This window comes from Pyrgilauda ruficollis, unplaced genomic scaffold, assembly GCF_017590135.1.
Source record: "Pyrgilauda ruficollis isolate IOZ18807 unplaced genomic scaffold, ASM1759013v1 scaffold67, whole genome shotgun sequence".
NCBI lineage: Eukaryota > Metazoa > Chordata > Aves > Passeriformes > Passeridae > Pyrgilauda > Pyrgilauda ruficollis.
This window is the reverse complement of record NW_024528488.1, coordinates 346976-369240: the sequence shown is the minus strand read 5'-3', so window position 1 is coordinate 369240 and position 22265 is coordinate 346976. Positions and strand designations below refer to the sequence as shown.

The 22265-nt window shown below is 61.5% G+C and overlaps 2 protein-coding genes across 5 annotated transcripts; both read right to left on the bottom strand.

The window, feature by feature from the left end:
* Nucleotides 1-1815: 1815 nt before the first annotated feature.
* PIN4 (peptidylprolyl cis/trans isomerase, NIMA-interacting 4) lies at nucleotides 1816-2896 on the bottom strand. The gene is made up of 4 exons (XM_041484596.1): nucleotides 2606-2896; nucleotides 2378-2445; nucleotides 2143-2262; nucleotides 1816-1991 (listed from the first exon to the last, which is right to left on the bottom strand). Exons 1-4 carry the CDS (start codon nucleotides 2643-2645, stop codon nucleotides 1833-1835), a joined length of 387 nt encoding a protein of 128 aa, XP_041340530.1. The 5' UTR covers nucleotides 2646-2896; the 3' UTR covers nucleotides 1816-1832.
* Nucleotides 2897-5220: 2324 nt separating this feature from the next.
* On the bottom strand, nucleotides 5221-20968 carry NHSL2 (NHS like 2). 4 transcript variants are annotated; one of them, XM_041484593.1, is made up of 8 exons: nucleotides 20937-20968; nucleotides 11947-12099; nucleotides 11011-11147; nucleotides 10716-10920; nucleotides 9718-9849; nucleotides 6452-8641; nucleotides 6223-6355; nucleotides 5221-5901 (listed from the first exon to the last, which is right to left on the bottom strand). In XM_041484593.1, the coding sequence occupies exons 1-8, from the start codon at nucleotides 20950-20952 to the stop codon at nucleotides 5589-5591; spliced, it is 3279 nt and encodes a 1092-aa protein (XP_041340527.1). In that variant the 5' UTR covers nucleotides 20953-20968; the 3' UTR covers nucleotides 5221-5588. The 4 variants fall into 4 exon arrangements, with proteins under 4 accessions (XP_041340527.1, XP_041340526.1, XP_041340528.1 ...); XM_041484592.1 differs by lacking the exon at nucleotides 20937-20968 and adding an exon at nucleotides 15269-15981; XM_041484594.1 differs by lacking the exon at nucleotides 20937-20968 and adding an exon at nucleotides 15269-15981 and having other exon boundaries at nucleotides 9718-9798.
* Between the last annotated feature and the right edge of the window lie 1297 nt (nucleotides 20969-22265).

Genomic DNA, 22265 nt, shown 5'->3' with positions numbered 1-22265 from the left:
AAATGTGCTATGAGGTGTCCACACGACCTTCCCCAGGCTGAACAGCCTGAAAAGCCCCAACTCTCTCAGCCTTTCTTCACAGGGGAGATGCCCCAGTCCTCTTATCGACTTCATGGCCTCTTCTGGACTTGCTCCAACAGTTCCATGTCCTTCTTGTGCTGGGGGCCCCAGAACTATGTGCAGGACTCTAGGCAGGATCTTGGGAGTGCAGAGTAGTCCTGCTGCCTGTATTCCTTTGTGTGCAGCCCAGGACATAGGAGGTTTCTGGGCTGGGAATGCTCACTGCTGGCTCATGTTTTTTCATGAGTTTTTTTGTTAACCATCACCCCAAAGCCCTTCTCCCAGGGCTGCTCTCAATCCCTTCTCTGCCCCTTCTGTAGCTGTGCCTGAAAATGTTCTGACCCAGGTGTAGAACCTTGTACTTTTCACGTGTTCCCATCTCTCCAGCCTGTCCAGGTCCCTCTGGATCCGTCCTTCCTTTCCAGTGCGTGACCACACCACACAGCTCAGTGTTGTCAGCAAACTGGCTGAGTGCCTCAATCCCACAAACCAGCAGCTTAAAAGCTCCTGATTCTGGCTTTCAGTGACTCTGCCCCTCACCAACACAACCTGTCTGGTGTGTTGGTCACTGGGCTCATCCTGCCAGTCTCACCTGGTAACAGCACAGCAGCAGATACAGATGTTTCCTTGTGCCATGGCTTTGCCTTCTGCAATACTACACTGTAGCACAGGACACCCACACCTGGCTGAGCTGTGCAGTTTGGGAGAGGAGCTCTTTGTATTTGGAACCAGAGCAAACACGGCAGATTCTGCTGGTGCAGTTGTCTTAATGTGTTTTTGCCAAAAGAAAGAACAGGGCTCTGTTAGCTGGAAACAAATGGTTTATTAACAGAACACCATTACATGGGGCAGTGTCTGCTCTGGGCAGCCTGTCTGCCCTCCACTGCAAGCCATTCCTTGGCTTCTCTGAGAGTTCCATACTCAGCAAAACCAACACCCTGAAAAGGGAGGGAAGACCTTTTCTTCTTTGATGTTTCCTCCTCATCTCTGAGCTCTGTGCATGGTGCTCACCTGTAAACAAAGCTGGTGCCTGTTGCTGGAGCTGTAGCTGGTTCGGGGGCTCTGTGAGCAGGAAGGGGACCATGGCTCTAGGCTGGATTCCTGAGATGGCAGGAATCTTGCTGGGCTGCTTCCCTTGCACACCCCACAGCACAGGGGAGAGCAGGAAGTGGCACACAAGTGTTTAGCGACTTTTTTTCTTATCCAAACCTGTGTTATCCAGTTTCTTCCCCCAGCTCTGAGTGGGCAAGATGGAGCGGTAGGAAGAGATGAGTCTGCGCTCAGGAGAGCTCTTCCTCCCCTCCTACCCCCAGCTCTCTTCCCTGCCTGGCCTGACCCAGCTCCAGTGTTACCCACCCTCCACTGAAGGGACTGTTCTGCAGCTCTGGAGCACAAACTGCACCATGTGAGCTGTCTGCATCCTCCTGGGGAGGATGGAGATGGAGACCAAGCCCTGGGGACCCCTCTGTCCCTTTCTGCATAATTTCTGTTTGCAGATAAAAACCTGGGCACCTCATTCTGCTGACAGACCATTATCTCCACAGATGTGGAGAAGCAAGAGGCTGGCCTGCCAAGCAACAAAGACTTCAACATCTATAAAAGGCTCTTGTTTCACCCTTCCCAGGGACACTTTACCTCTCCAGGCAGGGCCCTGCTCTGCTAGCACAGCTGCCTCCAGGCATGTTGCTGGTTATGCCCAACTTGCTCCAAGGCCAGGGTGTCTGGGAGTCAGGATTCAAGCAGTCAACAAGGTCATCATGGTCATTCACATTTTATTTTCTGCCTTCCACCATGATAATATGGTATCCGAACTTGGTCTTGACGGGAGGGTCTGTGTACACGGGCTTGTCCATGCTGCTCACAGGCAGGGCAAACGCTGCCTCCTGGAATGGTCCCACCATGGAGCCTCTGGTCATCCAGCCCAGGTCACCCTGCAGCAAGGGACCGTCGGGGTTAAGCTCTGAGACTCAGAGCAGGGAGGGTGCGTGATGTGGCCGTGGGACAGGTCCTGCTGGTGACGAGCAGGACCCAGGCTCCTGCAGCCGCTGTCCTGCCCCACTGTCCTATCCCGGACTCACTCACCCCTTGCCTGGCCTTGTCTTCGCTGTACTGTGCTGCCACCTCGCTAAAGCGCTGTCCGGACTTCAGCTTCTCCATGGCCTCCATGGCCCGGCCGTGCTTCTCGCACAGGATGTGCCGAACCTGGAGGGGCGGACAGCGGGGTTGTGGCGAGCGGGGCCGGCGGGCGGGACGAGCCTGCAGGTGCTGGGGCGGAGAGCCCGCACCCTGCCTGGTCCCCGACGCCCCCCGCGCTCACCTTGACGGCGCTGCCGCCTCCCTTCGGGCCCTGTGCTTTGCCCTCGCTGCTGCTGCCGCTGTCGCCGCCTGTGAACCGAGCACTCTGACACCGGCCCGCTCCCCGCCGACCCTGCCGGGCTCTGAGACCAGCTTGGCCCCCACCGCCCCAGAACCCCCGCCCGGCCGGTCCCGGTGCCGCCCCAGAACCCCCGCCCGGCCGGTCCCGGTGCCGCTTAGCCCCGCTCACCCTTCCCGGCTTTGCCGCCGCCTTTCCCTTTGGGCGCCATCTTGCCGCCGTGAGGCCCCCGCGCCGCTCACTCCACGCCGGGCCGGACCGCCCCTGCCCCGCCCCGAGGTCCCCGGCTGCCCGCACGGTGTCGGCGTGGAGCGGCCGGGCGGGGCCGAGCCCGGCGGGGGCCGCGGGATACGGGGTTGTGCCCGCCCGGACGAGGCTGGAGCCACCGGGCACACAGGGCAGCGTTCGGCATCCGCGGCCGTACCCAGAGCCCGCCCAGGGCTGTCCCCAACACTGAGGGCTGTCGCCTTCGTCCATCCCACCGGCCCCAGGATTCCAAGCCCAGTCCCAGTCTACCCCTCCCCACTTCCAGTGCTCCCCGCGTCCTGTAGCCAGGGCCCAGGGCTGTCCCCAGCTCCCCCCCAGCACGAGGGCTGACCCCAGCAGTCCCCCCGGCCTTTTCTGTCCCTCTCATCCATCCCACCTGCCCCCGGGACGCCCAGTCCGTCTGCAGCCCCTCACACCATCCCCGGACCCCGCTCCGGCCTGTCCCCAGTGCCCAGCCTGGGCAGCCCCTGACACCTCACGGTGTCCCTGCGCCCCGCCGCCCCAGAGCCACTGGGGACACAGGAGTGCGTGGCAGACGTTGTGAAAAGTCCCAGCTAATGGGGCCGGTTCCCCTCGAGTCACCCAGGGCTGTCAGGGGGTGCCCACCTCCCCAGCCCCGGTCCCTTGGCAGCCCAAAGAAGCACAGGCACAGGCAGGCAGCAGGGAGCACTTTACCAAGCTGGCGAGATAAGAAGTACAACATTCCATAGTTGGCACCTTGGCGGCCCCCACCCCGGGACAGGGCTGTCCTGCCAGCCGGACTCTTCCCGGGAACCCACTGCCTTCCCAGCGGAACAGCCGCAGTCAGAGGGAGCAGGGAGCGAGCGGCCAGAGACGAGCACTCAGCCAGGAAGAGCCCCAGGAAGAGCACGTTCCTCTGGCCAGGGAAATTAGGATCTCCATCCCATGGCCAATCTCTGTCCCACAGCTGCTCTCTGGCCCATTTGGGTATTTCACCCCAGCAGCATTGGCTACTCCAGCTGCCTACTCCAGTTGCCAGTGATGCTGGGGTTGTTGCAGGGGGGTCCCTGCCCCGTGCTTGCCCCCAGCCCCCTTTGCCGACTCTGTCCCTGGTTTCCTGAGCAGTCATGTGCAAAATGTACCAGTCCCCAGAGCTTCCCAAGCTGTGCCCTGGTCCCATCCTGCACCAGCACCCTGCCATTGGCTGTGGCCACGGGATGGTGGTGAAATGTGGACATTCATTAGAGCTTTTTTGTGATTTTTTTTTTCCTGAGTTTCTCAGCCTGGCTCTTAATTACAGGCTTAAATCTGCAGCCCTGGGAGAGGAAAGAGAGAGATGGGTGAGTACCAGGAGGGAGGAGAGGGGAACCCACTGGATCCTCAGTGGGATCAGATCCAGGATGGTGGCAATGATGGGGAAGTGTTTGCCCAGGCTGTGCTCCCCAGGGATGCAGAGCTCCTGGTGGGGCAGAGACCTCCCAGAGCAGCCCAGGCCCCTCGGAGGGACAGCTGAAGCACTGCTGTGGTGCCTTGCTGCTGCCTGGACCCACTGCACCGCTCCCCCTGCAGCACAGGAGGGTTGGAGTGTGTGGAAATACATCAAGAAATCAAGCAGAAATTTCCCTAAACAACCTGTTTTCTTGTCAGCTGCGGCTGGCCCTTCCTGTTTCTCTGGGTGTGCAGCCGTGCTCCTGCTCGGAGCTCGTGTTTCCTCCCTGCCCCGCCCCGAGCCCCACCACAGCCTCTGTTACTGGCTGCTGGGCCCCCGTGCTGGAGCCAGGCCAGGAAGAGGCAGCTGGGAGCGAGGGGGACAAATCCCACCCAGGGACGTGCAAACCCTCTTCCATGGCCCCGTGCACATGACCTGATGGCACGTGTCCCACTCGGCCTTGCTCAGCTCCCTGGTGGCCAGTGGGCACAGGTGAGTGGTGGGCAACCCTGGGGGGACCCAGGTGTCACCAGGGAGGTGGCTCAGGTGATGTCCATCTGGATTCCAGCCACCACCTTGATAGTATCTCAGGACCTCTGGTTGCCAAGGCAGTAGGAGAAGTTGTCGCAGGGTCTGTCGTGGAGATGCAGGAGGCAGAGCTGGGGACGAGCTTCCTTTGCATGGCACAGCACCCTCATTGCCCCACTTGGCAGCTGGGTGCAGGACCCCCAGCATGGGGGCTGGCAGGGAGTGGGGTGGCTGCCAGACCCCCTGTGCACTGAGGCCAGGGGGACTGGCAGTGGAGGTGACCCCAGGGTTTGTTTTTGGACTGAGAGCTGAGGAGCTCCAAAATGCAGCATTTTGGGGGCTTTCAAGGGGTGGGGATTTGGCTTGAGGTGGTGGCGCTGGCTACGGACGCCAGGTGCCAGTTCCCTGTGTGACAGGGAGGATGCTCAGGGCAATGACAGGGGAACCTCCTGTGAATCTTCAAAAGCAGCCGCAGATCCAGCCGAACCCCTGGCATCTTCCCAAAGTGCATCTGTGTGTCCAGCTGAATTCAACTAGGGGATCTCTGCATGGGAAACTCAAGGTACAATGTCAAAGGGTAGAGAATCAAACATCACCATTGTGCATTAGAAAATCTGTTTAAAGTACCACATGCCAAAGGGACCAAAGAGTCTCAAGCTGCTTTCCTGCGGGCATGGGGCAACTCCAGGAGCTGTGATCTTGTTCTGCTTCCTGGGCAGGTGCCTTCAATCCCAGGAGCTGGCTCAGCCAGGGCCAGTTCCAGCCACTTCCCTCGTGGGAAGGGCCCAGATTTATGACAGCTTGGGGTCCAGCCACTGCCTCTCTGCCAGCAGCTCTCCAAGTAAGGAACAAAAGCCGAAGAACCCCCAAGCAGGATACAGGGGCTCCCCAGTATCCAGGACAGCCCTTTGCAGCAGCGCTCCCTCTGCAGCCATCACCACCCCTCCAGCTGGAGGGGCCCCTGTGTGGTCAGGGCTGGCTTTTGGGGCTGTTTGCACCATCCAGCTCAGGGGCAAACTCTGTGATAACCCTCCGGGCCAGCGGGTTCGTGGTCTTAAGCAGTTCGGCAGCCGATGGCCGAGTACCAGGGCTTGTTTTACTGCTCTTCTTCTGGAGCAGAGCTTTAAAATCCTCATTCCTGCTGGAAGACTTCCCACTGCTGCTCGCTGCTGCCAGAGACTCGCCAGCTGGGGAGCCTGAAGTCTTTACAGGTGAGTGGGAGGTGGGTCGGCTGCTGAAGGTGTCACCAGGCTCTTTCCGCCCCAAGACCTTCCTCTTTGACCTAGGCACCAAAGGGACACAGGTGGGAGCAGTCTGGGGCTGGGGTGAGGTCCCAGAGAGAGCGGCATGGTAGTGCCCAGCCTGCTCTGCTGGGGCAAGGTGACAACATGAGCATGGCAGGTGGTGCTCATGGCAGGTAGGACTAATCTGGACCCTCCTTGCTGGTTGCACTCTGCTCAAGGTAGCAGCAACTGGGCTGTCCCCAAGGATGAACATTGACCCCAGTATGGAAAATGGAGCTGTCATGGTGGAGGGACACTACACCCAGAGCTGTGACAGTGGGCGCAGGGGCTGTCGTCTCCAGTGCATGCACCAGCCTTACCTGTGGATCACCGTGAAGAGATCCTCCGTAGTGCGGGATGTTGTGAACACCTCATCGTCCTCCTCCACGATGGACTCAGCCGTCTTGTCGCTGGCAAAGCTCTTCTCTTCTGTGCCGGCTTCTGCTGAGCTGCCTGTGGGCAGGGAGAAGACAGCAGTGATTCCCCTGTGCTGCATGGGGAACCTTTATCCATGGGGTGATCCCACCACAGGGGTGGAGAGACCCTCACCTTGCTCTGAGTCAGGCTTGCTGGCAGGCGTAGTGCCCACAGCCTTGGGGGATGGTGGATCCTCAGCGTCAGGGTCACAGCAGGTGGGGTCAGTGTCCAGGGTGATGATGGGGCTGGGGGTGGGTGGCAGGTCCCTCACACCAGCTCCCAGCTGTGCTGGGGCTGGGATGAGCGGCAGGTACAGCACGCTGGGCTTTTTGGGCACTGGGGGGGGCACCTTGGCCTTCCTGCGCTCCACCTCAGCACCACTCCGCTCTGGCCGCAGCTCGTCCAGGCTGCCCTGTGAGAGCCGCCGGGGCCCCGTTGGGGTCAGGGACAAGTGGGGCTCCCCCAGACCCCTCCTCAGCTCCCCTCTCCGCAGCACCACGAAGGCATCATGTGCCAGCCCCTTCTCCTTGGCGGTAGTGCCTGGTGGGGATTTGGAGGACAGAGGACCCTCCTCCTGCAGAACTGGGGGCTTAGGCAGGATGCACAGGGGGCGCCTGGCCAGTGGTGGCTTCTCTGCCACGGGTGGCTTCACTTTTCTCTCCGGCCCTGGGCAGGGGACATGTGCTGGCTCCTCTGTGTGCTCTGGGCCATCAGCATTGTCCTCTGGCTCTGAGCGGCTGATGGAGCGGAGGCGGACAGAGCGCAGGTCAGACTGTGTCACCACGGGCATGATGGGTGTGATGGGACTGGTCTTCTGGGCCAGCTTGCTGCCAAAGGTGGAGTCAGAGTGGTGCCGGCTGACCTTAGTCTTCCCCTTCAGGGAGATCTTCAGCCCTGAGAGGTCAAGGTGGGCGGGTGGAGTCAGTGGGAGGTCAAAGGACAGCCTGCCCTTGGGGCTCCTCTCCATGGGGGACGTGGGGGGCAGAGAGGATTTCCTCTCGGGGACCAGTGGCCTCACACGCACCTGGTGTGGGGAGTGCCCGAGGATGGTGGAGGTGGGTACCGTGGGGGTTGGGGTCTCCGACTGACTGGAGTACCCACTGGATGGGGACATCAGCCCTGTGGGCCTGCCTGGTGAGGATGTCTTGAGGTCTGCCTCGGCAGAGAGCTGGGAGGGCGTCGTGGCCCTGGACACTGAAGGGGACATGAGGGACTCAGAGCTGCCCCGTGTCTTGGCACACTCAACAGCTGTGGTCCCTGTGGTTGTGCTTGAGCCAGAGAGGGACTGGTAGGGATCACTGCCAGCCCTCCAGTCTGTGAGATGCCACTGGTGTGGGGCAGCTGTGCTGTTGGGCTCTCTGCCTGCACTCCCCTGGGGGTCGGTGTGCACCAGCCGGTGACCCTGGAGCTCTGGTGGGATGCACAGGCTCTTGGGCCGCTGGTCCTTGGGCAGTGCCGCACTGAGCCCCACATCACCGTCCTGCCCCTCTTTGATCAGCGAGACGCTGCGTGTGGGTGGCGAGGGCTTCTTCTTGGCCTTCTTCAGGGAGATGCTCTTGGAGCGCCGCCGCCGCTGCCCCTCAGGCTCCAGCCCCAGGGAGATGTTGTCAGTGCTGGTGCTGCCCTCGGAGCTAGCGCTGGGGTAGCCCAGGGCATAGTTGGCGCTGCCCCGACGGGTCTCAGCATATGCAATGTCCACAGAGCACAGGGACCCTGAGTCAGTGGGCACTGACAGTGACCGCTCACGGAACCGGCACCCTGCCCGCTCCACCTCCAGCTGTGCTGGCCCTGCTGCTGGCTCCAGCTCCTCTCCGCTTCCCGGCAAGAAATTCCCCTTGGCTCCCTGGATGCACCCGGAGCTGGGGGGGGAAGCAGGCACTGGGCCAGAGAAAAAGCTGGGCCCATTGCTGCCCATGCACTCTTCTGTGGCACTGAAGAAGGAGGTGGAGGCGGCAGGTGAACCTGGGCTGGGCGATGGGACGAAGCCACCTGGCGAGGTGCAGGTGGGCCCCTTGCCTGGGCCGGGGGTGAGGTTGGCGAGGCTCCCATAACTCAGGGGGGTCGAGGGTGGAGAAAAAGGGGTGCCCTGTGTCCCATTGCAGGCACTGGCACAGGAGTTGGTTGCCCCATCCATGGCAGGAGGTGGCTGGCAGCAGCGGGCCCCAAGGTCACTGAAGGTCTTCCTCAGTGGGGCTGAGAGGGGTGGACGAGGGCTGATCTCCTGGAGCGTCGTTCCCCTGCTTGTGGTCTCAGGCACAAAGCTGCAGGACAGGGACTCACCGATGGGTGTGTGTGTGCTGGATGTGGGGCCGTTGGCACTGCCTGCGGGGAGAGACACAGCCTGGTGAGCACTATCCTGGCTCCCTCACAGGGATGTAGCCCTGCTCTGCATGCTGTCGCAGCCCATGGCCAGTCTTGAGGCTGCATCTCTGCCCAGGCATAAAATGTGGATCTGTTGGCTGGAATGTGCCATGGACAAATAAACAGCCATGGCAGGAGGCTCTACCCATGGGGACATCAGTCCCATGGCAACCAAAGTGTTGCCCTGGTGTGCTGCTCCATGGTGGGGACACAGATGCGGTTCAGGAGGAACCAGGTCAGGAATCGCCAGCTGGGACAGGGAGGGACATGGTGGCTCACAGTGCCACCCCATCACAGGAGCCAGCAACCCTGCTCTGAACACCCTTAGCAGACAGGGATGCTCAAGGCTGTGGTGGGCTGAGATCTGACTGACACCAAGGAGGAGCTGTGACCATCCTGTTGATGGTCTGACCACTGTCATGGGAAGAAACCTTCCTCCTACCCCATGAAAACTGCCTTGGAGCAGCTGCTGCCATGGCTTCTCCCCCTGTCTCTACCTGCCTCCAGAGAGAGGCTGGCTCTGATTTCTCTACACCTTCCATAGGGGACAACAGGACAAAGCCCCTGAGCCACAGTGGCTGCTGTTCCCAAGGGTCCAATGCCAGCCTGGAACACTCCAGGCACTCTCACATGGCATGGCCAGCTCGCCAGCCCCAGCAAAGATCTGGCCAGGTGTGTGCCCCACAGCCATGGCACCCTGAGACACGGTCTGCCCATGGGGAAGGTGGTCACAGGGAGCTGTTGGAGCCGAGGCTGGGTGACTCCCACCTCAGAATCCTGACTCAGGATGAAGGGGCTGTCCTTGATGCCATGCCAGTTGCAGGCCAGCCCAGTGTCACCAGTGAGTCCAGCACCTCAGGACCTTGGGAGGGCACAGAGTCAGTGTGATGCCTGCACCTCCCCGCGGTCCGGGTGTCCCCAGGAGCCCGTCTGTGCCTGGGCTGGCTGCCAGCCCCGGGATGGCTGTGCCACCATCAGGGCAGTTCTAGGGGTTGCCAGCCCTGCCCGGGTGCTGCCTGCGCGGTTCTTGCCGTCACCTTGGTCTCGCAGGGACAGGTTAGGGAATCCAATAATGGTCCGTCTACGCCGCAGGGTGGACTTTGGGTTCATCGCGGTCTCTGTGTTAAACAGGGAGTGACGAGCACTCGCGTGCCTAGCAAAGTGCTGCCCTGTAGCCAAAACAAACAGCGGTACGCCGTGGTGCCGGGAGCCGCTGCTGGGCCAGGAGCTCAGCCCCCTCCATCACCCGTGTTCTCTGTGTGTCCCCAGCCTGGGATGGTGACACAGGTGGGAGTGTGGGATGCAGGATGTGGGACGGTGTGAGCCATGTGGGGTGAGCAGGGGGGAAATGGAGGCACGGTGGGAATGCTTCAGATGGAGGTGGGATTGATGGAAAGCCACAGAGACCAGCCCTGCACTGCGTCTGCGTTAGTGAGGCCGGGCCCCACACCACTGTGTTGAGCTAGACTGGGGATGGGTACATGAGGCATGGAGAGGCAAAAGGGACCAGTGTGGCCCTGGCACAGCTCTCCATGATGGAGGGAAAGTGCAGAGAGACACCTCTGCCCTTCAGAAGGGGCACCTCACCCAGCCACCAGCCCCCAACTCTGACCTGGGCCAGAGCATGGCACCTGCGTCTGCAAGGACTGGGCAGGACCGTGCTGCTGGGAGCTGCAGCCCTGAGAGGATGAGCAGATGGACAGACAGGGGAGACAGGATGCACAGTGTGTGGTAAGAGCCCAGGTGACAACAGACCTGGCTGGCTGGGCATTACATCAGGGATGTGAGACCTGCCAGCAGCATGCCCAGCAGACCAGATGCACAAAGCTGCAGACGGCACGAGAGATGGCTGGGAGTGATGGATGCCAGCATGGCCCTGCTGTCCCCTCTCTGCCCTGGTGCCCACCTAACCCACAGGAACACAGCTTGCAGCCACAGCTCCCTCCCACCACCCGTCCCCTGCCCCAGATGGCTGCGGGGTGCATCTCTGCCTGCACCCCCTGTCCCCCCGCCTCGCCGTGGGGTGCTGCCCTACCGGAGACATTGATGGGGACAATGTTGGTCTGGATGGAGCTGGGCTGGTGCCACTGCTTCTCCTCCACGGGGGGCAAGGGGAAGGCCCTGGGCCAGGGGGGCTGCTTGTCCGGGCTGGTGGGGAGGCTCAGGGAGGTGTCAGGAGGCCGAGCACTGAGCACAGTGCTGCTGGTGGTCTCCTCTTCCGCCGTTCGCTGGCTCGGGGGCTACAGGGAGAAAGGCATATCAGCCACTAAAGGGACAAGGGTGGAACACAAACAGGGACTTGCTGCCCGCCCTACCACCTCAGAACTCACCATAAGCACGAACTCAAGGCGCTTGGCAGGTGGGGGTCGAGGTGATGGTTCAGGGGAGGTGTCGGGGGGCAGGTGACCAGCAGCACGGAAGGTCTGCCCGGTGACCCTGCTCTCGGTGTACTGCTCCTCATACTCCTCTGCAAGAAAAACGGCACCTGGGACCCCGCTCCTGCTGCCAGATCCCAGAGCAGGGGGGCATGTGAAGGGACGGTGACTGTCCCCTCTGGCTAGCTGGCCATCCCTGCTCAGGACAGACAGCTCAGAAGGTGAGGAGGGGAGACCCCAAGGAGGGGAACTGAAGAAGTGCAAAGATGCCAGCAGCTTGCCCCACTCCTCCCGGGGTGCAGTCAGGTGATGTGGTGGGTCTCACTGGGAAACAGCCCCACTGGGGACAGCCAGGAACTCAGAGTGTCCCCATCCTGTAATTGTTGAGCTAATTAATGCTGGTGGCTGTGGACTGGCGGAAAGCAGGGCTGCTCAGGCTGACTTAATGAGATTACAAGCTGGGCTGCTGATCTCATCTGATGCTTGAGGAGCATCTGAGCCAGGGCCATGTGACAGCCTGGGCCAGAGACTGGAAGGAAACAAAATCACTGGCCACATCGATCAAGTTAGGCAGATTAGTGGTAGGTCCCTTAGGCCCTCATGAGAACTGTGCTGTGTAGGGGCTTGGGGGTGCCCTGGTGGCCCCACTGGCATCAGTGGCCCCAGCAGGCAATCCTGGTCCCACTTGCAGCCGTGACTTGGGAGCAGAGATCAGTGAGGGACTCCTGGAGGCTGGGACCCCCAGGAGGGGCCTGTGTGAGGCCTGTGAGGTCCAAGGAGTAGCTCAGACATGCGTGTGGGAGATGAGCTCACTTTCACAGTGGTCACCTAGCCCGGGCAGCACCCACCCACCACCCTCACCCAGCGCACTTCAGCCCCTCTCCTTGCTACCTTGCAGCAAGCTCTGGAGGTTGAGCTGGGCCTCCTGGTGCAGCTGCTCCATGCCCGGTGGGCGCCCAGCTGCCAGGAAGACGTTCACAGGTTGCTGCCATGGCAGCTTGGCAGGGGCGGTTTTCTTGCTCTCGAGGTCCAGGTTAGAGGTGGCTGCAGGCAGGAGAGAGTGGGGTCAGAGTGGGGTCAGAGGCAGATGGGGGGCGGCTTCCCTGCAGGTGCTGCCGCGAGACAGTACGGTGCCAGCACAATGCTCATCCCACCCCAGCTCTCCAGGAATGCTGGGATGTGGCTGCATCCCACCCTGGCAGGCTGCTGCCTGCTGGGACCAGCCCTCAGTGCCGCCGCCACTCTGGGGGCTGGATGCTGTCCCTGAGGGCTGCCAAGAAGGGAGCTGGCTGAAATTGGGGAAGGAAGCCAGCCCTGCCACCCGTGCCTAACCGCGCCCGGGCGCAGGAAACGCTGCACACTCCGGTGGAGCAACATCCTGGCTGTGGAGGAGCAGAAGTTACAACTGAAAGGCAGGAGCCAGGGACCTGCTGCTTCCATTGCACTGCAGCTCAGGGTTCACATGCCCTTCCCCAGCGTGGACACCCCCAAAGCTCTCCAGGGAAGGAAACCTCTTTGAGGATTGCTCAGACCCTCTGAAACACCCTGATGGGCAGAAAAGTCCCTGGGAGCAGGATCTGGGCTCAGCAGTGAACTGGCCCTGTGGGGAGCTGAGCGCTGCTCCCACAAACATGCTTTGCCATGGGAACACTGCAGCCCTGGCTGCACTGCTCTGATTGGAAGTGGGTTTGTACCTAGCACGCATTCAAGGGAGTGCCACCATTGGCACACTGCCTCCAAGGGCATCCACCCCGTCAGGCACAGAGTGGGTCTCCATGAGCTTTACACAGTGATATGGATGACCAGGATCTCATCCCTGGATATTTAGGGCTCATCCTCCACTGCATGGTCTTGTCCCCATCCCCATCAGTTGAGATGCTCCGATTACCAGTGTGTGTGACAAACACTTCCCCTCTGCCACCTGCAGTGCAGTGCCTGGCCCCAGGACCACACTACTGCCCTGCTGCCAAAGCCTGCTCCATGCCAAGTCCCAGCTGAGGCAGCAGAAGCAATCCCACATACCTGGGAAGGGGAATTGCCCCAAAACAGGCGTGGGACCCCCAGCACAAGACACATTTCCCTCTGCCCCCATTGGTCAGGAAGCTGTAGTCCAGCTCATCTGCACTTCATTGTGAGCATCCCCCCTGCTGCTCATGGTGCCATTCTGCCTCCATGTGCCTTCCTGCCCCCAGATGCCCTCCGGCCTACAACACTCCTGTGCCCCTGGGTGCCCTCATGCCCACCCTTCCCCTAACTGATGGAGCCTGCACAACACCCAGCTCCCCAAAGCAAGGTGCCATGTCCCCACCCTAGTTACTTTTACAATTTGTTTCCATAACGACGGGTCTTAACACTGGGTTTTTTTTCCTTTCTTTTTTTTTCCATTCCTCCTCCTCTAAATAATTTGACTTGTTTCCATACCAACCAAGAGGTGTTGGGGTGTATGTGTGCATGTGTGTGCCATGCACAGGGTAAGGTTGGGCATCTGCCCAAAAACCTGACCCCAGTGCCAGGGGCAGAGACAACACCTTCCCCTCTGCAGACTCCAGACCCCACAATCTGCTGTTTTTGGCGAGGTGGGGATCCAGTGCTACCCTGTAATTTCTGAGAACAGCCCAGTGGTGCACCCCAAATCCTGGCTTGCTGCACTCCCTGCCTGGCTCACTCAGCCCCAGCCTTTGGCCTCAGCACAGCTGATGCTGCTCACCTTTTGCCCATATATCCTCCTGCAGCCACCCCCCACCAAGGGCTCAGGGACATCCTGAGCAGCCCCTGCTGCCCCTGCAGCTCTCCAAGCCCCTACTGCCGTGCCCGGAATACGGGAGCTCACCTCTGCTCCTCGGCCCTGCTGCCGAGTCACCCCAGCCACCCACCTCGGGTGCCGACCACGTGGGCAAACCACAGCACCGCACCCGGGGCCGCCCTGGGCGCGGCGGAAACGTGGCAGCACCCACGCCCAGCACCCTGCCCCGCCGCGGGGGCAGCTTTGGCCAGAAGGGGAACATGCAGTGCCGGGGGTCCTCCCCCGTGGAGCTTCCCCCTCTTCGCTGACACGTGCTCATTTGGGACTATGAGTGACACTGCAGTCCTGAACCGCTGTGGGCCGTGGTGCAGGCACTGCTGGGCTGCTGACATTGCCAAGGTGCTGGAATCACCAAGGCATCGTGGGCTCCATCTCCCCAGCAGGGGAGAAGGGGTGGGGGCAAGAACTGATGAGAAGAGCACTCTCCTGGTGCCCAGATGCCCCAAACGTGCACTGCAAGGACAGCACTGTGCCAGAGTGAGCAGCACCCTGAAGCTTTGGCTCCCTGGGAGCAGCCACTCTGAGGGTGTTTTGCGAGCAGTGGCTCTGAAGGTGTTTTGGGAGTAGCACACCAAGCCCACCGCATGGCAACTCAGCAGTGGGGTGTAAGGAGCCAGCAGTCCTGGTTCAGTGCCACTGCCACAGTGCTCCCGAGAGACAGGCAGTGTTTGGGAGCAGCCTGATGCAGTCTCAGTGCAAGGGCAGGTTGTAAGTGTCCAAGGAAGCCCAGCTGCCACCTCCATCTGTGGGCATGGGATGCCCCAGCCAAGTGGGAGTGTCCAGCAAGAGGAGACAGTGGCTGGCCAGGATAGTAGAGCTGAGCTGAGCCAATGCCCTTGGCAGTGACCCTCCTACCACTCTTATCAGCGACAGGCTCAGAGCACAAAATACCTCTGAGGGGCTCTCACCCCGTAGCAAATGACTGCACTACATGAAGGCATCCTGGGACAGCAGAGCCAGAGGGACAGCTCCATCCCACCAACCCCAGCAATCTAGACCTAAGCCTGTCCAGCCTTTCTGCTGAGGAAAACTGAGGCATGGCTGGTGGGGGGTTCACCATACTCCTTGCTGGCACCAGGCACCCTCCTGGCCCCAGGGTGTGCAGAGAGGAGCAGGCAGCATCCCCTACCCTGCCTGCCAATGGACATCTGCCTGGAATGTTTCCAGAGTCAGCACCATCAGCTGCAGCAGATGCTGCAGCCTCGGAGTCCTGCTGAGCATGAACCAGTGTCCAGGCTCAGGGTGTTGTGGCCATGGCAGGTACACAACGACTGAGGCTGAATTCCAGGGAAGTTCGCTTGAAGGGGAGCTGAGCTCTACTCTCTCCTGCAGGAACGGAATCCCTGCAGGTCCCCCAGCCCCTCAGTATCTCCTGAGTCACCCCTGCTCCATGCCAGTATCCCTACTCACCCACAGCCCAGGCATCCCGAATCCACAAGGAGATATTTGACAGAGCCATCAGAGCTGTTTCAATCCAGGCTGAAGCTCCTGTGAAACGATCCTCTCGCTTGAATTCACTGCCAAACTTCTCTCTCTTAGGCTCTCTCCCCACGTGCAGGAGGTGCCGGGGGCACGTCTGGAGCCGCTCGGACCCTCTCTGCCAGCATGGAGCACTGTCAGGAATGATGTAACGGCAGCAGCAGGCGATGCGCCATCAGCAGAGCAGCCATGGCAACGGGTACGGGCACAGCGGCAGCTGCCGCCGCCGGTCCGGAGCACCGAGCACGCCGGAGGGCGAGGGCAGTGAACCCGGGGGCCGAGACCGATGCTGCCAGCGCCCCGAGCCCGCCGGCCGGAGCCGTGTGCCGCAGCGCCGGGACCGTGCGCCACCAGCTTCAAGCGAGTGCCGCGGCCTGCCCCGGTCCTGGACTGCTCGCTGCCGGCGCGTGCGGCTTGGGGACATTCCCGTGCTATGAGCCAGGCGCACGCTGCTCCACCGCGAGAGGAGAGGAAGTGAAAAGAGCACACAGAGGGAGCTGGCAGCAGCCACAGAAACACCTCCTGTCCCAAGCTCACCCCCTGCCGAACCGGACCTGCCGGACCAGCTCCCTGCGGGATGTGGAGCTGCGTCCACGTGCACGACAGCCCCAGGGCCGGATGCCCACCCAGGTCTGAATGAAATCCTGAAGCGACTCCCTGCTGACAACCCCAGGCCCAATGCCACAAGGCAGTGGTGCTCACTGAGCAGACCTGCCCTGTGTGCCACTTGCACACACTGCGCCTGGGATGAGCCCTCACTGGGGAAGCCAAGAGACTGTGCTTTCTCCAAATCTGACCCCCTCCAGGACACCTCCCGCTGTCACATGTCTGGTGGCACAGCTTCAATCCCCCAGTGAGGCAGGGCCACCTGCACAGGTGTCTGACCTGCTGGTCGTTGAGGCCAGAGGGGCAGGAAGCCTTTGAGAGGTGCCATGCCCAGACCCCAGCTTGGCCATGCCAGGACCCTGGTACAGCACGTCCCCGTGCTCCCACACAGGTGCCCAGCAGGACCAGAGGCACTGAGAAACAACACTGTCTTGACACACCGGATCTGCCGGAGGTTTTCGGCTCTTGTGCTCTTCCAAGCTCCCTGTCTAACAAGGAATCAGCTGCTTTTTGTAGTGATGGGAGATAAAGGCACTGCAGAAGTTGCTTGCGGCAGGGCAGATTTGGCAGCTGTGAGGGTCCCTCAGCTCATGGGGAGAAGGCTAGATTATGTGAGGTTTCTATGAAAACCACTAGCAGCAAACCAGTCAATAAGGTCCCTGTCCATCGGCAGGACTCAGAGCTGCAGTGTGCAAGGACATTCAGTCCCAGCAGTGCGATGGGCCCTGGTCAGGGAGTTTTGGCAGGAGGGGAGGTGTGTGTGCTGCAGGATTTGGCTGGCAAGCCTGGCCCAGGAGGAACCCACTTGTGCCATTTGCCCGTGCTGTGGGGATGGGAACCACCCACAGCTGTGCTGGCAGCAGGGCTTGGCCCAGGACCATGCTAGTCAAGGTGGACTCAGGCTGCTCCCTGACAAAGGGCTGAGATCCACTGCTCCCAGGGCCAGAGCAGCAGCACTAGGGCAGGCACTGGAGCCCCAGTCTGGCTGGACCCAAATTCTTGCACCAAGCCCTCCACCACGGGCCAGTGCCCAGAGCCCTCTCCCAGCCCTGCTGTGGCTCCTTGGGAGCCTGGCAGCCTCCTCATACTGCAGCCCTCACTCTTCCATGCTTCCCAGCAAAACTCCAGCCACAAATCTTTCCTGAGAGCGTCAGGAAGCCTGGCATGGCAACCTGTCAGACCCAGCCGGTCCTGGCAGCCCAACATCACCGCACCATGGCCAGAGGAACCAGTGGGCACAGAGAGGCCATGGCTGGTTGCCCACCAGCCTTCCCACGGTGATGTCCCCAGCCTGGCTGGGGCTGTTTGGTGGCACATGGAAGCCCAGACAGTGCTCACCACTCTGCCCAGGGTAGGCTGCCTGTGCCAGAGGCTGCTTCCAGAGGCTGCTTCCAGGAAAGCATGGCTTCCCCTGTGCCCAGCTGGTTTTACACTCCGCGGGGCCAGGACAATGTGAGGAAGTTGCCTGAGAGGGAAATGTGGCCAGAGGCCCTGGGACAAAGGGGCCTGAGACCTGAAATCAGCTACAGGAGGACTGAGAGCAGTGACAACAGCGAGGGTCCTGGGTGTCCGTGATGTTTGTGTCGACCGACAGTCCACGGTCCCATGGTCCTCCCTCCTGCTGTCAGCACCACGTGGAAGGTTCTGCCAGGAGGGCACAGAACCACCGGGACAGGCAAGACCTGTCTCCGCAGGACTGATGAGTGGTCAGTGGGACATATGGGCTGGGAGTCTCTGTCTTTCTCTTGCTTTGTCAGAGAAAGGACACCCCACTAGGCTGGGGTATGGCAGAAGGATTTAAAAGGGACAGGGACACTCCACAGCTCAAGTCAGCCTGGGAAGGTGGCACAAAACTGGTACTGCTGGAAGCACTGACCCTGGGGGCTATTGCATGGCCTCCAGAGGGTCTGCGCCCAAGAGCTGCCCCCAGCCCGGGGATCTGCCCTGCAGAGTGAGCAGTGCCTGCAGATCCCACCGCCCCCACTGCCCGCCTCAGCCCTGCCCTACTGCCTGCCTTACCTGCCCGGTGCCAGGGTGCCAGGAGCCACTCCACCTTGGCCATGGCTGTGAGTGCTGGGGGAGGCTGCTCGCTCCGGCCACCCAGGAGCTCCTGCCTCAAACCAGGCTGAGAGCACTGAGCTTCCCCCCGTCCTCGCTGCCTCCAGCTCCAGCGGGGAGAGGAAGCGACCAGGAACTGACTGTTTGAGTCAGCGCCACAGCCCATTGTCCTGGCCCCGGCCCCTCTTCCTTCCCCAGGGGAGGACGGTGGAGGGACCATGACTCTGCACAGCCCATCCCACATCCACCCGCCCTGACAGTGGGTCACCCAGGAATGCACATCCCTCTGTGTACATCCCTGCTGCAGCACCTGGAGAGGGATGCTATAGCCAGGACAGACTGGACTCCCCGAGCTGGACAGGGTCATGGAACCAAAATATCCCCCAGCTGTGGCTGGAGCACCATCTGAGAGTGGTGGGTGACCTGGGGGGGGGACACAGCACGTGGGGCCCTGTCCTCTCAGCAGAGCATGGCTGTTCCTACATGGAGCAACCACAAGCCTCCTTGTGGGGAAACGAGCACCTGGAGCCTGTGGCTGCCCCTGGCCCGGCTGAACCGCTTCCCGCCAGCTCCCCCAGTCCTTACAGCTAACAAAACTAGGGGCCCTTCTGAACCCCCTGGTTCTTACCTGGGAGCTGCCAGAGCTCCCAGAGCTTCATCTCACTTCAGCTCCTTCCAAAGCCTGCAGCAAAGGCTCCTCAGGGACCACTTTCCCAGTGCCCCAGGGCTTTGTAAAGTTGAGCTGGCTCCTCCCAGGGGATGGAGGCTCCTGGGAGCCAGGGCTGCAGGAGAGCCAAGAATGCTGCCCCAAGCACAGGCTTCATTCAGGAACATTCCCCACCAGCAGCGACCCACACCCACCACGGGGCTGCTCCTTATGGAGCCTCAGCTCCCTCCCCTTAGCAGATAAGCTCCAGCCTGGACCTGCTGCCACCTCTCTGCATGGAAACTTGTGTGCAACTGCTCAGGGATGCCCCAGGCACTGAGGTCCCAGCAGCCCTGTGAGTGTCCAAGTATTCGTTCAAGCTTTACACCCAAGACAAGTTTTGAGCCATGCAGTGCCAAATCCCACCCTTCCCTGACCCCAGCCAGATGCAGCTCTCTTCAGGGAGGCCAGGCACCTGAGGGAGATATGCTGGAGATCTCCAGGCTGGAGGGCAACTGTGACCTGAGGACAGAGATGAACCAGCTCTGGCCACGGCCTGGCCCTACAATCCTCCTTGGGCCCTTCCCACAGCTCCAAGAATTCCTTTGACAATCCAGAACTGTGATTAGTTCTCCCTCTGAGTGACACCAGGTGGGAGAGGCAGGCAGGGGGCAGAGGAGTGGCCGATGCCCTCGGCACTGCTCATCTTCCATGCCTGCAAATGGGAGCCAAGGGCACTGTGCTGGGGAGTGAATGGCACAGCATCCCTCATCCCCCACAACCTGCAGGCCAGCACCTTGTGGTCCAGGCACTGCCTCCTGGTAGGGAACGGGCCAACATCCCATGATCCCTCTGAGTCCCACAGTTCAATCACTGCCCACTTCCCATGCCCCCAAGAGGGGAGCCAAGGATGATGTGATGGATACCGACCAGCGCCACACCTCTCACCCCCTCAGACCCTCAGCTCAGCCTCTCTCCTGGTCGCCTCCTGTGCAACCCCAAGTTCTTGTGCCCCATTTTGGTGCTTTGCACCATCCGCTACAACAGCGGTTGCAAAATTAGAAGGTGTCAGGTTGTGCTGCCACCCTCTCTGCCCACTGATTATTAAGCTGTGACAGTCATTTGGGCTGTGACAAGCAGTTCCCATTCTCCTGCAGTTTCTAAGCAATCTTCCCAAGGTCTCTCCCAGGGCTGTCAGTTCCCTGCTGCTGCCCACACTGCTGTGTCCCGCTCCCAAGCCAGCAGGCAGGGAAAGGGCAGCAGGAGCTGGGGCCAGCAGAGCCCAGCATGCTGCACTCTGGGACTCCAGGACTCTGATGGGCCTGGCGCCAGGAGTTGTGGCAGACCCCAACTCCCGGCTCTTCTGGCATTCCCAGGAGCTGGGCTGGAAGAAGAGTTGGAGCACTGGGGAGGACTGCTGAACTGCCTGGACCACCTACATGGGGACAAAGGAGTGACCAGACAGGTCCTGCTTCTCTGACCCTGCTTCCTCAGAGGGCACCTGCCCTCACTGCCCACTCCCAGCTCCACGTGAGTCCTCTGCTCCCTCTGCTCCCCCTCAAAAAGCTCCCTGCAGAGCTGCAGGGCTGTCCGCCTCCCTGAGATTGTTTGTGGTACAGGAGCCCCCAGACACCCACCACCACTGCGATGTGTGGGAGAAGGGAGCTGGGCTGCGGGGGCTGCACAGGCACTGGGCTCCCTGCCTGGGGGGGCCCAGCTCCAGGGACAGCAACTACAAGGGCTCCCCACTGCAGGGCTGGCTCCCCACACCTTGGGGCTGCATCCCTGTCCCCAGGGCTAGCTCCCCACTGCCGGGGCTGCAGCCCCAGGCCCAGGACTGGCTTCCCACAGCTTGGGACTGGATACCCATGCCGAAGGCTGGATCCCCACTGTCCCGGCTGGCTCCCCACACCTTGGGGCTGGATCCCCATGCCCAGGGCTGATTCCCCAGTGCATGCGGCTGGCTCCCTGTAACCCGGGGCTGGATCCCCGCAGCTCGGACAGCCAGCACCTGTCCCACACGCCGGGGGACCGCGGTGGCCCCACCGCCAGCCCCATCCGTCAGGAGGGCAAGCCGTCCCCGTCAGGAGGCCAAGCCTCGGCCGGGGTGACCTCTGCCCGTGTCCTCCAAGCGACCCACCGGGACCGGGCAGCGAAGAGTGCCGAGCCGCAGCCCGAGCAAGCCCGAGCCGCCCCCTGTCCGCCGCCGCAGCCGGGGGTCGCGGGGGTGGCGGTGCTCCCGGGGGCGGCGGGGGCGCGGGTTCGGTCCCGCCCCGCCCGCGCCGGTACCTGTTGCCGAGCGCATCCTGCCCCGCCGCTGGCGCCGCTCCGAGCCCAGGCGAGCAGCGCCGAGCCGCGTCAGGCGGCACCGGCACCGGCCCCCGCCCCGCCGCCCCCTCGGAGCCGAACGGGCGCCCAATGGCGGCGGCTGCGGGGGCCAGGCGGGGGCGGCGCGGGACTCGGGAATACCGGGGTGATGGGGATGGGGTGGGGGGATTGGGGCTGGGGAGTACTGAGGTGGTGAGAATGGCGGTACCGGAGCTGGACACCCCCCGAGGCGATAGGGATTGTGGGGTATCAGGGTGATTGTGGGGCGGTGCCGGGGCCGGGCACCCTGAGACCACTAGTGTGGGGATACCACGGCTGGACAGCCCCCAGGGCGATAGGATCGGGCTGGGGGCCCTCGGGCTGGGTAGCCCCTGGGGAGTTGTTTGGTTTAGGGATGAGTGGAGGGAGTCCTGGGGCTGGACAGTCCCCGGCGTGGTGGGGATGAGGTGGTGCCAGGGCTGGGCACCCCTGAGGCAATGAGGGTGTGAGGTCCTGGGGCTGCGCACACCAGGGGTGTTGGGGCTGGGTGGGGACGCCAATGGCCTGTGGGGTGGGTGGCTGATCAGGGGATGGATGGAGGCAGCTCTGGGGGTTGGGTCGGGGACTGACAGGAGGCAGAGGTCAGCTCCAAGAGCAGCTGGAGCCATGCACAGAGGGAAACAGGAGGTGTGGGAAGAGCTTTGGGGCTAGGTTTGGTCAGGAAACCTGTGTGAGAGCTGCAAGACATTGCAAGAGCCAGGCCTGGGGGTGATGTCATCTCAGGCAGGAGAAACAGGGTCGTCTCTGTCAGTGCCTCCAAGGTCCCCATTCCTGGTATTGAGAGTCCCAGGCAGTGCCATGACTGTACAAAGCTCAGCTGCATGCAGGGACCCTCAGGAGCATTGGATCAACTACTGCCCTTCGGTTTCTTCCCCTGGCTCAAACCTCATCATATCCCTCTCATGGGGAAAAAAGCCCTTCCAGAGTGCAGAAACCTGTCCAGCATGCCAAGACCTCCCACGCGCAGAGCGCTTCACTCCTGGGAGCCAAGAGGCATTGGGATGGCTCAGCCCAGTTGCTGTGTCCCAGGACCGAGCATCTCTGACACATCGGATCTTGGCATTCATATAGCAACAGAAAGGACCAGAAAGCGCTGGGAGGTTGTTATGGAAACAGCCACAAATTGGATCAGTACTTGGTGCAAGGAGCAGTTTATGTGACTGATGTGGGAGCAGGTGGGTGTGACAGCCGCAGCGGTGCGGGGGCCCTGCGGTGGCACCCCGCTGCCCATGCTGTGTCCCTGTTCTGGGG